This window comes from Schistocerca cancellata, chromosome 2 (assembly GCF_023864275.1).
Source record: "Schistocerca cancellata isolate TAMUIC-IGC-003103 chromosome 2, iqSchCanc2.1, whole genome shotgun sequence".
NCBI classification, from domain to species: Eukaryota; Metazoa; Arthropoda; class Insecta; order Orthoptera; family Acrididae; genus Schistocerca; species Schistocerca cancellata.
In genome coordinates, this window is record NC_064627.1 from 1,098,486,766 (window position 1) to 1,098,501,206 (window position 14,441).

The window sequence follows — 14,441 nt, forward strand, 5'->3', positions numbered from 1 at the left end:
CCATCATAGTATATGTCAATACATTTGTAGTTCTAATTTTGTGCCTGTAACTTGTAAATTAATTATAGTAAGTGTATTTCTTTTGAAAGGAATAGAGCGTTGATAATAAGTGATTATTGAGAACCTGATGATACACCAGTTCTGATTGAAAATGAGGTATCAGAAAGTATTCCAGAAAAAGCCAAAAATACTTTAGAAAAACTCGAATCTTGGTTCTACCAAAATTGACTAAAACTAAATGTAACTAAAACAAAAATGATGCAATTTGAAGCTAAATCAGTATAAGGACTGAAATAAAGATAACTTGCAATGATCAGGATATCACAGAAGCAAACCATGTGAAGTTCGTAGGCCTAAATCTTGACAAAAATTTAAATTGGAAGGTACACATAGAGTACTTAGTAAATAAACTGAATAACTTAGCATTTGCAATCATTATTTTGTCAGGTACCAGAAACATGGATACCAGAAAGATAGTTTATCACTACTAGTTTGAGTCAGTTATTTGTTATGGCATAATCTTCTGGGGAAATGCAGCAAATGTCACTAGGCTCCTAGTATAACAAAAGAAAGTAATTAGAAACATGTGTGTTGCAAAAAACGGGAAACCTGTCAACCACTGGTAAAAAATTTAAAACTACTTTCTATCCCCCCACTTTACAAATATGAGGTGGTGGTGTTCCTATATAAAAATAAGCATACACTAGACACTTTCTGTTTCGACCACAACTACAGCACTCACCACAGAGATAACTTCAAACTTTCAACACATCGTTTAAAGGGTGCCCAAACACCAGAGTATATGGGGTTAAAATTTTTCAATAAAATAAAAGGCAGTAATATATTTAAGATGGAGCTTCATTCACTGAAAAGATTGCTATTGAGGACAGCTTCACGGCCTGAACACAGGGATTGTATTACATGTATTATTTTATGTACATGTGTAGCTGTAACTTAGAATTGTAAAATATAATGTAAACGTTTGTATTTATCTTAAAAAATGAAAAAAAAATTCTTTTGTAAACCTTTACATGTCTCCCATACATCAAATCAAATGATTTGAAAATTGTACATTAATGAGATGAATAAATCACATATCACATGTTGCATCTAACAGTACATCATTGTTCACAGTAAATCAGAAACTTGCCTATATACATTTGTTTATAGGCCTAATTCTCGTAACGTTTTTCGAGAATCGTTTAATTGTCCTTTTTTTCATTCCATCGAGTGAAATATATGATAAATAGCGTATACCTTCGTTGTTTTAATACAGATCTCAGAAAAACAGCGGAATTTTAAATCAGAAACTTGCTTATATACATTTGTGAATAGGCTTAATTCTTGTAACGTCTTTTTTGATTTTCGGTAATTTAATTGATTTATTCTAGCTAAAGTATTATTTTTGCCATGAGTGAGAAGTGCCTGACTTGCCGTAGAATTGTTAGTTCCGGGGTTTGGTGTGATGGATGCAGTAGTTTTTTTCACTGGGGGGACTGCAGTGGCGTGGGTGTCGGGAAAGTGGATCAGGCTCATCAGTGGTTATGTAGGATTTGCAGCAGAGATAGGAAGATAGTGGAACAGGAGGGGAAAATTGCTGCCCTTCAGGCTGAGCTAGATCAGGCTAGGGAAGATCTGGACAGGTTAAGGAGGGAGAAGGGCAAAGAGAGGTGGGAAGTGGCAACAGGTAGCAGAAGGAACAGGCCTAGAACTAAGAAGTCTGACAGCTTTGTGGTGAATGTCAAAAACAAGTTTGACCTGTTGCTTCAGTTAGAAACTGATGAGCCTCAAGCAGAGGTAGGTGTAGACAGGACACAACAAACTTTCAATAGGAAATTGAAAAAGAATGTAGGAAAGTCATCGAAAAGGAAGAAAGTTTTGTTGTTAGGCAGTTCTCATGCCAGAGGTGTAGGCCAACTTCTGCAGGAGGAATTAGGACCAGAATACCAGGTCACAAATTTTTTCAAACCAAGTGCTAGTCTGGATCAGGTGACAGAGGATTTAGGTTCACTCTGTAAAGGATTTACCAGGGAAGACACCGTGGTTATTGTGGGAGGGCCAGGGAACAGCATCGACAGAGATCCTGGGTACAGTATAGAGTGTGACCTGGTAAAGATTGCGTCGGCATCGAGACACACCAATGTTGAATTTGTATCTGTCCTGAGACGCCATGACCAGCCTCATTTGGACTCTTCTGTTGGGAGAGTTAATTTGGAGTTGGAACGGCTGCTTGGGTCAGGTGCGGGGGCTCATATTGCTGTGGTTCCTGTTGATTATCTCAGTAGGTGGGACTATACCAGGCACGGCCTACATCTCAACAGGAAAGGGAAGGGGAAACTGGCTGGGGTAATAGCAGGAAATTTAAGGGGGGGAGGCACTGCCATGAATGGTAAAATACCAGTGGTTACAGGTGTTGGAGCAGCACCTTTTTTAGGATAGGTAAGACAGAAAGATGTCAAGTTCTACGAGAGGTCAGGATTGAAACAAATCTTCAGTTTAGGAAAGAAATTAAACAGCACAATTCTAGCACATTAGATCACCAATCACAGCTACCAATTATAAATTTTCACCAATCACCAGAAATTTTATCTCCACCAAGTTGTATCTCAGTCCTAGGTAATTGCATTGATGAATTAAAGTCACCCAACCCAGTTGACATAATCTGCCTCTCTGAACACCATGTGACCACTGGTATAGGAACTAGGCCTAAGCACAATGAGAAACTCAGACAGGAGAGTACTGCAAATGTTAGAATAAGGAAAGGTTCTCATAAAAGTATAATTAAAAATAATGTAAGTATATTTCATCAAAATATTGGGAGTTTAAAGAATAAAGTAGATGAGCTTCTGGTTTGTTTAGAAGATTTAGAAGCTGAGAATGAAACAGATATACTATGCCTGTCTGAGCATCACATTGTTACTGATATGGATAAGGTAAATGTAAGTGGTTATAAGCTCTCTGCACATGTAATGAGAGAAAATATGGAGAAAGGAGGAGTTGCCATATATGTCAAAAGTTATCATTGTGCAAAAAGTATAGAAACAAAAAAGTTTTGTGTAGAGAAACATATAGAAGCATGTGCCTGTGAGCTTAAATTAAATAAAGGCACATTTATAATTGTAACTGTATATAGGTCCCCATCAGGAAATTTTCATCTATTTCTGAAAAATTTGGACTCCTTGTTGTGTTATCTGTCAGACAGGGGGAAGCAAATTATTATTTGTGGGGACTTCAATGTAGATTCTCTGAAAGAGGGTAATAGGAAAAATGACCTTGAAGTATTACTCGGTTCTTTCAATTTGACACCCGTTATTGATTTTCCTACTCGGGTGGTAAAGGATAGCAGCTCACTGATAGATAACTTCTTTGTAGACCAAGATAAGTTTAACCAGATAAATGCTCATAAACAGTCCTCCAAAGTAGTACGTTCAGTCAACGATTTAACAATTGCAAATTTCAGGGAAAGCCTACAGCAGTTAGACTGGGATGAGGTGTACCATGAACCTGATGCCAATTTAAAATATAATTTATTTCATGACATTTTTGTAAATGCATTTGAAAACTGCTTCCCCAAGAAAATAGTTAAATATACTCGTAAGAAACCTTGTAACAAACCATGGCTTACTAAGGGTATAAAAATATCTTGTAACCGGAAAAGGGAAATGTATCTGACAGCAAGAAAGAGTAGTGACCCAGAAACTATCAAAAATTATAAAAACTACTGTGTTATATTAAGAAAAGTTATTAAAAAATCCAGGAGTATGTGTATCATGTCTGAAATCAGCAACTGTGATAATAAAATTAAAACAATTTGGAATATTATTAAAAGAGAAACAGGTCAACCAAGAGCAGAGGAAGACAGTATTACCATCAAATTGAATGAAAGCTTTACGAACAAAAAGTCAGAAGTTGAAAATATTTTTAATAATCATTTTCTAAATGTTGTGGATATAGTAGGATCCAGGTGTTCATTAGAAGATGCTAGGCTGTTAATGGAAGAGGCCATACCTATGCAATTTGATACTATTGAAATCTCACCCACTTCTCCCTCTGAAATTAAGAAAATAATAAACTTGCTTAAAAGCAAAAACTCACATGGAATTGATGGCATTTCCAGCAAAATACTAAAAGCTTGTTCTCAACAGATAGGTAAGATTCTCAGCCACCTGTGTAATAGCTCTCTGGAACAGGGCATTTTCCCTGATAGCCTGAAATATGCTATTGTTATACCTTTGCATAAAAAGGGGGATAGATCTGATGTCAACAATTACCGTCCAATCTCCCTTCTAACAGCTTTATCCAAAATTTTTGAGAAAGTAATGTATTCAAGAGTAGCTTCACATATCTGTAAAAATGAAGTACTAACAAAATGTCAGTTTGGTTTCCAGAAAGGTTTTTCAACAGAAAATGCCATATATGCTTTCACCAGTCAAATTTTGAATGATCTGAATAACCGAAAACCACCCATTGGGATTTTTTGTGATCTCTCAAAGGCTTTTGATTGTGTAAATCATGAAATTCTGCTAGACAAGCTCAAGTATTGTGGCATGAGTGAGACAGTGCACAAATGGTTTAATTCGTACCTAACTGGAAGAGTGCAGAAAGTTGAAATAAGTAGTTCTCGTAACATGCAAAGATCAGCACATTCCTCAAACTGGGGAACTATCAAGAATGGGGTTCCACAAGGGTCAGTCTTGGGTCCTTTGTTGTTCTTATTGTATATTAATGACTTGCCATTCTATATTCATGAAGAGGCAAAGTTAGTTCTCTTTGCTGATGATACAAGTATAGTAATCACACCTGAGAAACAAGAATTATCTGATGAAATTGTCAATAGTGTCTTTCAGAAAATTACTAAGTGGTTCCTTGTAAACGGACTGTCACTGAATTTTGATAAGACACAGTACATACAGTTCCATACAGTGAATGGTATGACGCCCTTAATAAATATAGACCTTAATCAGAAGCATATAGCTAAGGTAGAATATTCCAAATTTTTAGATATGTCCATTGATGAGAGATTAAATTGGAAGAAACACATTGATGATCTGCTGAAACGTTTGAGTTCAGCTACTTATGCAATAAGGGTCATTCCAAATTTTGGTGATAAACATCTTAGTAAATTAGCTTATTACGCCTATTTTCACTCATTGCTTTCATATGGCATCATATTTTGGGGTAATTCATCACTGAGGAATAAAGTATTTATTGCACAAAAGCGTGTAATCAGAATAATAGATCATCCTGCAGACATTTATTTAAGGATCTAGGGATATTCACAGTAGCTTCTCAGTATATATACTCTCTTATGAAATTTGTTATTAACAACCAAACCCAATTCAAAAGTAATAGCAGTGTGCATAACTACAATACTAGGAGAAAGGACGATCTTCACTATTCAAGATTAAATCTAACTTTGGCACAGAAAGGGGTGAATTATACTGGCACTAAAGTCTTTGGTCACTTACCAAATAGTATCAAAAGTCTGACAGATAACCAACAAGTATTTAAGAAGAAATTAAAAGAATTTCTGAATGACAACTCCTTCTACTCCATAGAGGAATTTTTAGATATAAATTAAGAAAAAAAATTATTAAAAAATAAAAAAAATAAAAATAAAAAATAAAGAAAAATAAAAAAACACACAAAAAAATAAAGTTGTTATATTAACTTAAGTATGTTGTTAAATTAACCTAATTATGTCATGTATTGGAAAATTCGACTCGTTCCACATCATTACGAAATATCGTATTCATGATCCATGGAACTAGTATTAATCTAATCTAATCTAATCTGATGACAGCCAAAACAGTTGCAGGATAAAGATTTATTCAAATTCTTGACCATGGTTTCAGTATATCTAAATATACCTTCATCAGAAGTAAAATACACCTGAACAGGAAGACACCATCATTAGCAAAAACTTAGCATTGGAACTGAGGAAGAAAAAAACATTATAGCTTAAGTAACTGTAGAATTACCAGGGTATTACATGCACAAAAACTTTTAGTCACTTACTAAAATCACATCCTGCAATGGAGATTCATAAAACAATTGTGACAAAGGCATCATCAGTAGTTAAAACATCATCTCCATTTATACAACATAATTATGGACAGAGGGTCGATGCAAACACAGCTTAGCATCAGTACTTCACCTATGAACTAGCGTGAAGAGGGTGTGAAGGCCCTAGGGCAGACAGTTTCACCAAGACAGGGCACTTGTGGTATGCGCAAGACACTTGCGCACATTAAAATCCATGGATATATACACAAGCACATCAAAATTATTAAAAGTTGTGCTAATTCAAACCTTCTGTCTTAACATTTATGAAACAAACTGGACCTGCTTGAAGAATTAGAGATTTTCAAGCACTACCATCATCAATACCAAATTCTTCCCCTTCCTCACAATGGTCTCTTGCAGCTATCTAATCTGACTACTTAGACCATGATCTTCCATTACAATACTCGTTTCCCCATGAATTCCACTTTTTGGTTCAACAAATGTTATTTTCATATCACCCCAGATAAAATTTACATTGGCCTTAACAATCCGGTTCATTCCTAGTATCAAGTTTTCATTCAAATCATCAAAATACTAAGCATTCTTGTATAAATTGTACATCATTAATCTTAAATTCAAGTAAGACTTGTCTGGTAATCAACTTACAGCTTTTTCCTGTTGCCCATTTTATCCTTACCCCTGTTACTGGAAATTCTGTGAAATTTTTATTTTTGATCCTGTGTCTTAGCTTTCTTGATATTCGTGTAATTGGGCTGCTTGTATCCAGAAGACAGTTTCCTATTCAATCATTAATCTGTATTACAATACATGAACTTCCAAATTCTTTACCCATTTCATTGACATCATTTTCAAACAACAAATCCTCTTCTATATCCTGAAAATTCACCCCTTTATCACAATCACTACCTTTTATTACAGATTCTACACATTTACTAACCATATTACTACCAGGAAACTGTTCCATATTTTTCATGGCAATTTTATCATCTGAGTACACGTTTTGACAAATTTCACTTTAAACCTTACACTTTTGATCACCATACTGACATTTGCTACTATAGTCATTGACTACGCTTAGTACTCTATCACTAATTAGGTCTTCTTTTCCATTTTCACCAACATCAACTGGTAACATTAATCTATCAGGCACTGCTCTGCTTGTTTCTAACTCATTACTTGAACACACACCAGAAATTCCACAATCATTCAGCATCAAATCATCAACTTTAACTTCTACATGTACCATCCCATCTAGTTCTGTAAGTAATGTATCATCATCATCTGATACACTCTCATTAGAAACATTACCAACACACTTTATATTATTTTCAATACCAAACTCATTTCTCTCTTTGCACACTTCTTCAACTATCTCAACACTGTGACTACTCTGTTCTACCACATCCTCATTTCCCTATCTATTATCTACTGCAATTTCATCTGGGATTACTCTGTCATTCTCACTTTTCATTGCCTAGCACATAAACATCAGCTTCCACACATACAGCACCAGTATCAGCATTTTCACTCATTTCACAGTCACTCAACATTCTCACTAAACCATACTCGTCAGATCTGCCAGGAAGTTTCATATCAGTGCACACTCTGCTGCAGAGTGAAAATCTCATTCTGGAAACATTCCCTAGGCTGTGGCTAACCCATGTCTCCACAGTATCCTATCTTTCAGGAATGCTAGATCTGCAAGGTTCGCAGGAGAGCTTCTGTTAAGTTTGAAAAGTAGGAGACGAGGTATTGGCAGAAGTAAAGCTGCGAGGACGGGGCATGAGTCATGCTTGGGTAGCTCAGTTGGTAAAGCACTTGCCTGCGAAAGGCAAAGGTCCCGAGTTTGAGTCTCGGTCCAGCACACAGCTTTAGTCTGCCAGGAAGTTTCATTCACAGTAATTCCATCTTAATACTTTCTCCACGTTGTGTCACTTGACAGTTTTTCTAGCCAGAGTTTGTAGTTAAAAGATGAATGCATCATAGTTTGTTGCTAGCCCACAACCCACAAACAAAAAGTAAGTCACTTCTATTGTTATACAAGATTACTGAAAATGCTTTTCTCATGAAAGGTGAAATGAAGTGTCTTTTGGTGATACTGTGGCAGAAACAATGACAGTCTGAAACAATTGATCACTAAACTCAGTGGTGACTTCTTCACAGTGACAGCAAAATTTTCATCTACTTATAATCAGTCAAGTACAGATGTATTAGATTTTGTCAAATGGGCACAGATTACACAACTGAGAACTATTTTTTCAAAAGAAATAGCCCGCCCCCCTCCCCCCGAAAAAAAATCCAAAAACTTACACTGATGAGTCGTCAGTCTCCTAGTTCTACTCATGTTCCCTAGAAGAGAATGATAATCTTATGCTAACTATACAGCCCTGTTCTTCAGACATCTTTATTATAATTTCATGAGACAAGGCCTTTTTCCTGTACCGGTAGACATACTCATGAAGAATTTGATGTTAAATATAAAATGGAAATAACCAAATCACCTCTAATAACAGATCAATTTCATTATTGTCAATCTTACAAAAATAAGTTACTTGAACTAGAATACTTGTAAAGCAGATTCCTTTATAAATCTATTGCCAGTGCCAGATAAAAGGTTTGCTTGCATACTTTTCTGCTGCACTGTTACAAATGGCTGAATGGTCACAATTAATATTTATTTAAGATGATATGGCATGGTCCGCAGTAGTTTTTGTACACCACTCTGGCATTGTTTTCTAAAACAACCATACAACACATACAGGTGATTAATGAGTCAGACACAACACTCTTCCTCAATACAAGTTGTTATGTTAGAAATGGGTGTTCCATTACAAACTCTCACTTACAGGTTCTGAGTGAGCCACCTTACCCAGTGTATATCTCCCTCCTGCTCAATGAAGAATCTGTTAGCTCTCAAAGTTATGTAGTCTGTCCCTTTTGCTTTCACATATGTCTTCTGGTGGAACTATACTTTTGATCTTTTAAACATTTTGGAAGATGGCTATTAAAACCTGTCAAGTAATGTATAAAGGCCAAATATCAACCAGTTTCAGTCACAAATTATCTTCACAGATCAGGGTTAAAAGAGTTCATGCCACATCATTGCATCTGTCATGGCCACATCTTATATGTAAAGCATATCATGAATTCCAGTATAACACACAGGACGTCTAAAGGCAGATTAGTGTGTTTGCCTTTAAAAGGCCACCCATTTCCTATAGCATTACATCATGATAGGAATATTTCATTAATACTAAATAATACATAGAGATTTTGAAGACAGTATTGTCCAATTTTATGACTAGGATCTTTGACAGTAATGTTCAAACCATGCAAGCGATCATGTAAGTGGTTTATTCTGACCACTGGAGGCCATATTGTGGCAGTCAGTCTCCATTACTATCATCAAGCAAAACTACAGTGCAAAGATCAACTTCCAAGCCACCCCATCCATTACCATGGTATCTGTGGTGAGCCTTGCCACAGTGCAACTATCAATATTGGCAAGCCATTGCTATAGCAGCCAAATATAGCTGTCTCTGCTCTAGTGAGTACATATAAATGCCCACAGGGGGCAGCCTGCATGCAATAAAACTTACAGCATGCCTGTCATTCTGTTTCTTTTAATTAAATTAATTATGACACAATTAGAATTGTGAAATTAAATGTATGTAATTTTTGTATTTATTTTTCTTACAAATTTAACTATACCAATCAATATAGCATACCTCATGCATGATGGGTTGTCAATAATGTAATATTACAGGCAATGGGCAGAGCTTACAGTATATAATTTCGACAAAAATAGTCTTATTCGGTAGTGACCTCCTTACTAATATTGATCTTGTTCCATCTGCCACCAACAGTAGCCATAATGGGTGTAACATTGTACTTCTTAATCATTGTAGCTTACATGTTAAACATGGTTTAGCTCCATTTTCAACCCTGTATACTGTATATGTATTATTACTGAATGGCAGTGGGGAAAAGCATGACGATTGTCTGAGGAAAGGGCTGAATATGGTTGCTAACAATTAAAAAATCTGAAGACCCCATCAAGACTGTTTTTATTTGGTTTTTAGCATTTTATACCAACCGCTGCTTTGCTTACAATCATGTGGCATGTAATGAATACTGCTCATTGCTGGATGGCTGCAGTGTTTCCACTGCAGAGTTGGTAGCCATCTCTCATGCTTTTGAGCCTATTAATTCCTGCACTGGTGAATCCTTCCCCATCTGTGGCGACTCCTTGAGCAGTTTACAAGCTGTTTATCAGTGTTTTCCTTATCATATCTTGGTCCTGATGATCCAGGATTCCCTTTTCACCATCAGACACTGCAGATGCATGGTGGGCTTTGTCTCGACCCTCAAGTCATGTTGAGATCCCAGGGAATGAATTCACTGACAGGCCACCTCTTGAGATTCATATACTGGCACCAAATCTTCAATCAGTATTGTGCCACCAAATTCTAAGGATTTGGAATTCTTTGGACTATCCTAACTTATTCAGCCTGCAGTGGACTCTTAATGCTCCACAGTCACTACAGTGGTATTGGCAGATGATGACTCAGTGGCTGACCTGATTTTACAGTTTCTTCATGATAAAGGTTTTTATTGTGTTCTCTAAGGGATGGTGTCAGCCCATTGAAAGGTTGACAGGACACCCTGTTGCCTTCACTGCCCTATCTGTTCTTCACTTTTCTTCTCTTTCTCACATGTTCTTGCAGTTTCTGCCTTTCAGGGCCTCTGGCTGCTCTCTGGATTGGGCATCTCACCAGCCTTCCCTCCTTTCCCTCTTTCCTTCTTCTTTGTTTTTTCCTTAGCCTTTGTTAACCTCTGATACACCTGGTGATTTTCTTCCCTTTTGTTTCATGCACTAGTCCTTTCAATGATTTGTAGTGTTGTCTTTTCTGTTCTCGGTAAGCGGAACTGATGACTTCATAGTTTTGCCCCTTTAAACATTAACCAACGAATTGAGTTGACTGTTAGATTTCAAGGACAGTGATTTGTGAACTTTACTTGATAACTGTGTCAATAATTTACTTGCTACATGTTAATAATTGTGTTTAATCACTTAAGTGCTAGGTTATTGCACTCAGTCACATTATAGGACGTTAACTGAGTGTAGTACGTGACTAGCTGTTTATCGGTGCATAAATTATAATAGACTACACTTGATCTGGCCATAAACAGTAGTTCATTCAGCAACTGAAGTGCAAGCAAAGTGTTTCAACTGCAAATCCTTTGTGGGTCACTTTACTTGTAATATACTGGCTCCACCACCAAATTCTCAGCCAATGGCATATTTGCATAGGTAAATATGGTTATGATTCAGATTCACTGCAGAAACCAAAGAAGAATGTTGAAAAAATGCGTTACAGGAATAAAACCAATCTCACAATGGAAAAACATAAAATATGGTGACCCAGCACCACAAGATCTGATGGCAAAGATACAGTTCTCCAAAACATGTAGTGAGAATAATAATAAGTGTACAAATAGAACTGTTGTTCTACAAGAAAGAACAATGTGGTCTTCTTTGCAACAAGCTAGAAATAGATCATCAATTTTATATAGTGTAAGTAAGGAAACTGCAACCATTTTCAGAGTAAAACTTTCTTCTTAGTTTCACTGTGTTAAATTTAGCTCACATAAACATAAATAGTTGATAGCAGTAAGTAATTCATTTCATAATGGCTGCTTCACTACATTTGTTTATACCTTGGTTAGTGCCAAGAACCCTATAGTCTCTTTGATTATGTGACTGTGAGAGCATAATGAAGGAATGAATGAGTGTCTGAATAGTACAGTTGCCATAACAACAATAGATATAATGCATAGAAATATTTGAAATCAAGGAAAGCAATATGATATTTGAAAATCAGTGATAGAATACAAACAACGGAATGAGGAAAGACAATAACTTACCTGATTTAAGTTTTCTGTCTCTTCCCTAAATCATTTCAGGAAAGATAAATAATCTACTGTGGAGTGACTGGATGTCTTCTCTCATATTGTCATTAAAATTGGAGAATACACTACATTACTGATGAGCAATCTAGTTATAGTTCAACATAGGGAACATTTGAACAGAATCTTTAAAATAGGGCACACACAATACCGGCATGGTATGCATTCTGCAATACTTCAGGGAAGATAATTGGTGTGACAGACAATAGCCTGTAGCACAGAAGTTGATTTTCAAATGAAATACTTTGCTCTAAACAGGTCTCAAATAATTTTATTTGTTATTCAAGTTTCCCTGGGCAACAACCCATACAAAATTATTTGTTTGTTTTCAAATGTGGTGTTAAAGGGAAACATTGTACTAATTTTTCTAAATTACTGTTGATATTAGGCTAGCATTTAACTATAAGGCAAAGTGTATTCTGTTGCAATTGTCAATGTTGAAAAGTCAAAAAATTACAAAATCTATGTATTTATCAATATTATCATAAGAAATATGCTTTTCAACAAATTTACATCTGTGTCCCATTTTCATATATTAAGTTGGATTTTTTATTCCTACAGAAAGCCTGAAATAAAACCAAATGGAATACCTGAATCAACAACCAAACCACCAAACAGCAGCCTTGGCTCACAGTTCCAGTCTTCCTCTACACAATTTGGTAACACTTCAAGTCAGCAAATTAGGGGGCGTATTAGTGAAAAGAGTAAGTTCAATTTTTCTTAAGAATTTTGAATTATCAGTTGTTGCAGTTGACTTACGGACTGACTGACTGATGGTTCTATCTATCTATCTAAGAAACAACTTACATTATAGGCATTTGAAATCAATATGGCTTAAAATTTATTTCTGATACAGTAAATGGCAATCAATTTTTTAAAATGTAATTATATTTCTTTTTCATAGTTTTAGTTAATTATTACTTCTATCTACAGTTACATAGATACTCTGCAAGCCACAGTACAGCTCATGGTGGTGGGTACCTTGTATCACTACAAGTCATTTCCTTTGCTGCTCCACACACAAATAGAGCAAGAGAAAAAACAACTATCTATACACTTTCATATGGGCACTAATTCCTCATATCTAACTTTCATGGTACATACATGCAATGTGCATTGGTGGCAGTAAAATCATTTTGCAATCAGTGTCAAATGCCAGTGCTCTAAATTTTCTCAAAAAGAATGTTGACTTCGCTCCTGGTATTCCAATTTGAGTTCCCAAAGCAGCTCCTTAACATTCTTTTTCATCAGACCTACCAGTAACAAATCTAGCAGCCTGCCCCTGAACTGCTTCAATGTCTTCCTTCAATCTGACTTGGTACGAATCCCAAACACTTGAGCAGTACTCAGGCGTAGCTAGCACCAACATCCTATATGCGGTCTCCTGGACAGGTTAACCACTATTTCCTAAAATTCCCCTAATAAACTGGTCAGCTATTCACCTTTACCACCACAGTCCTTACATGCTTGTTCCCTTTCATATTGATCTGCAATGTTACACCAGATATTTCAATGATTTGACTGTGTCATGCAAGACACTAGTAATACCACATCCGAACATTACAGGTTTATTCTTCCTATCCATCTGCATTAACTTACATTTTTCCACATTAATCAAGCTGCCATTCATTGCACCAACTAGAAATATTGTCTAAATCATCTTGTATCTTCCTACAGCAACTCAATTTTGACGCCTTACTGTAAACTACAACATCATCAACAAAGAACCAAGATAGCTGCCCATACTGTCAAGCATATCATTAATAATTTATATGTATGGGGAACAGAAGTGCTCCTGTCACACTTTCCTCAGGTACTACTAACAATATCCTTGCATCTGATGAACACTCTTCATTGATGGCCATATACTGGGTTCTATTGCTAAGAAATCTTTGAGCCACTCGCATATCTGTGAACTTAACCAATATGATCATACCTTCATTAGCAGCCTGCAATGGGACACCATGTCAAATGCTTTCCAGAGATCTAGAAACATGGAATCTGCCTGTTGCTCCTCAGCCATTGTTCACTGTGTATCGTGTGAGAAAAGGGAGAGCTGAGATTTGTATGAGTGATGCTTTCTGAAACCATGTTGGTTCATGGACATAAGGTTATGAGTCCCAAGAAAGTTTATTATATCTGAACTGAGAATATCTTGAAGGATTCTGCTGCAGACCAATGTTGGGCATATTGGTCTGTAATTTTGTGAGTCCATTCTTTTACCTTTCTTACATACTGGAGTCATCTGTGCTTTTCTCCAGTCACTTTGGACTTTGTGCTGCATGAGAGATTCATGATAAATGCAGGACTGCAAGGGGCCAGTGCTATAGAGTACTCTTTGTAAAATGGAACATGGATTCCATCCATACCTAGTGACCTATTTGCTTTCAAATATTTCAGTTGTTTCTCTGTGCCAGGGAAGCTCATTACTGTGTTATCCATAT

General features: G+C 36.2%; 1 protein-coding gene across 1 annotated transcript in view; it reads left to right on the forward strand.

Annotated features, from left to right (window-relative positions):
* Nucleotides 1-14,441, forward strand: part of LOC126161252 (uncharacterized) — a 197,826-nt gene that overhangs the window by 105,666 nt on the left and 77,719 nt on the right. The window contains exon 3 of the mRNA XM_049916991.1: nt 12,559-12,701. Coding sequence (XP_049772948.1) covers nt 12,559-12,701 — 143 coding nt within the window. The remainder of the gene's footprint in view (nt 1-12,558; nt 12,702-14,441) is intronic.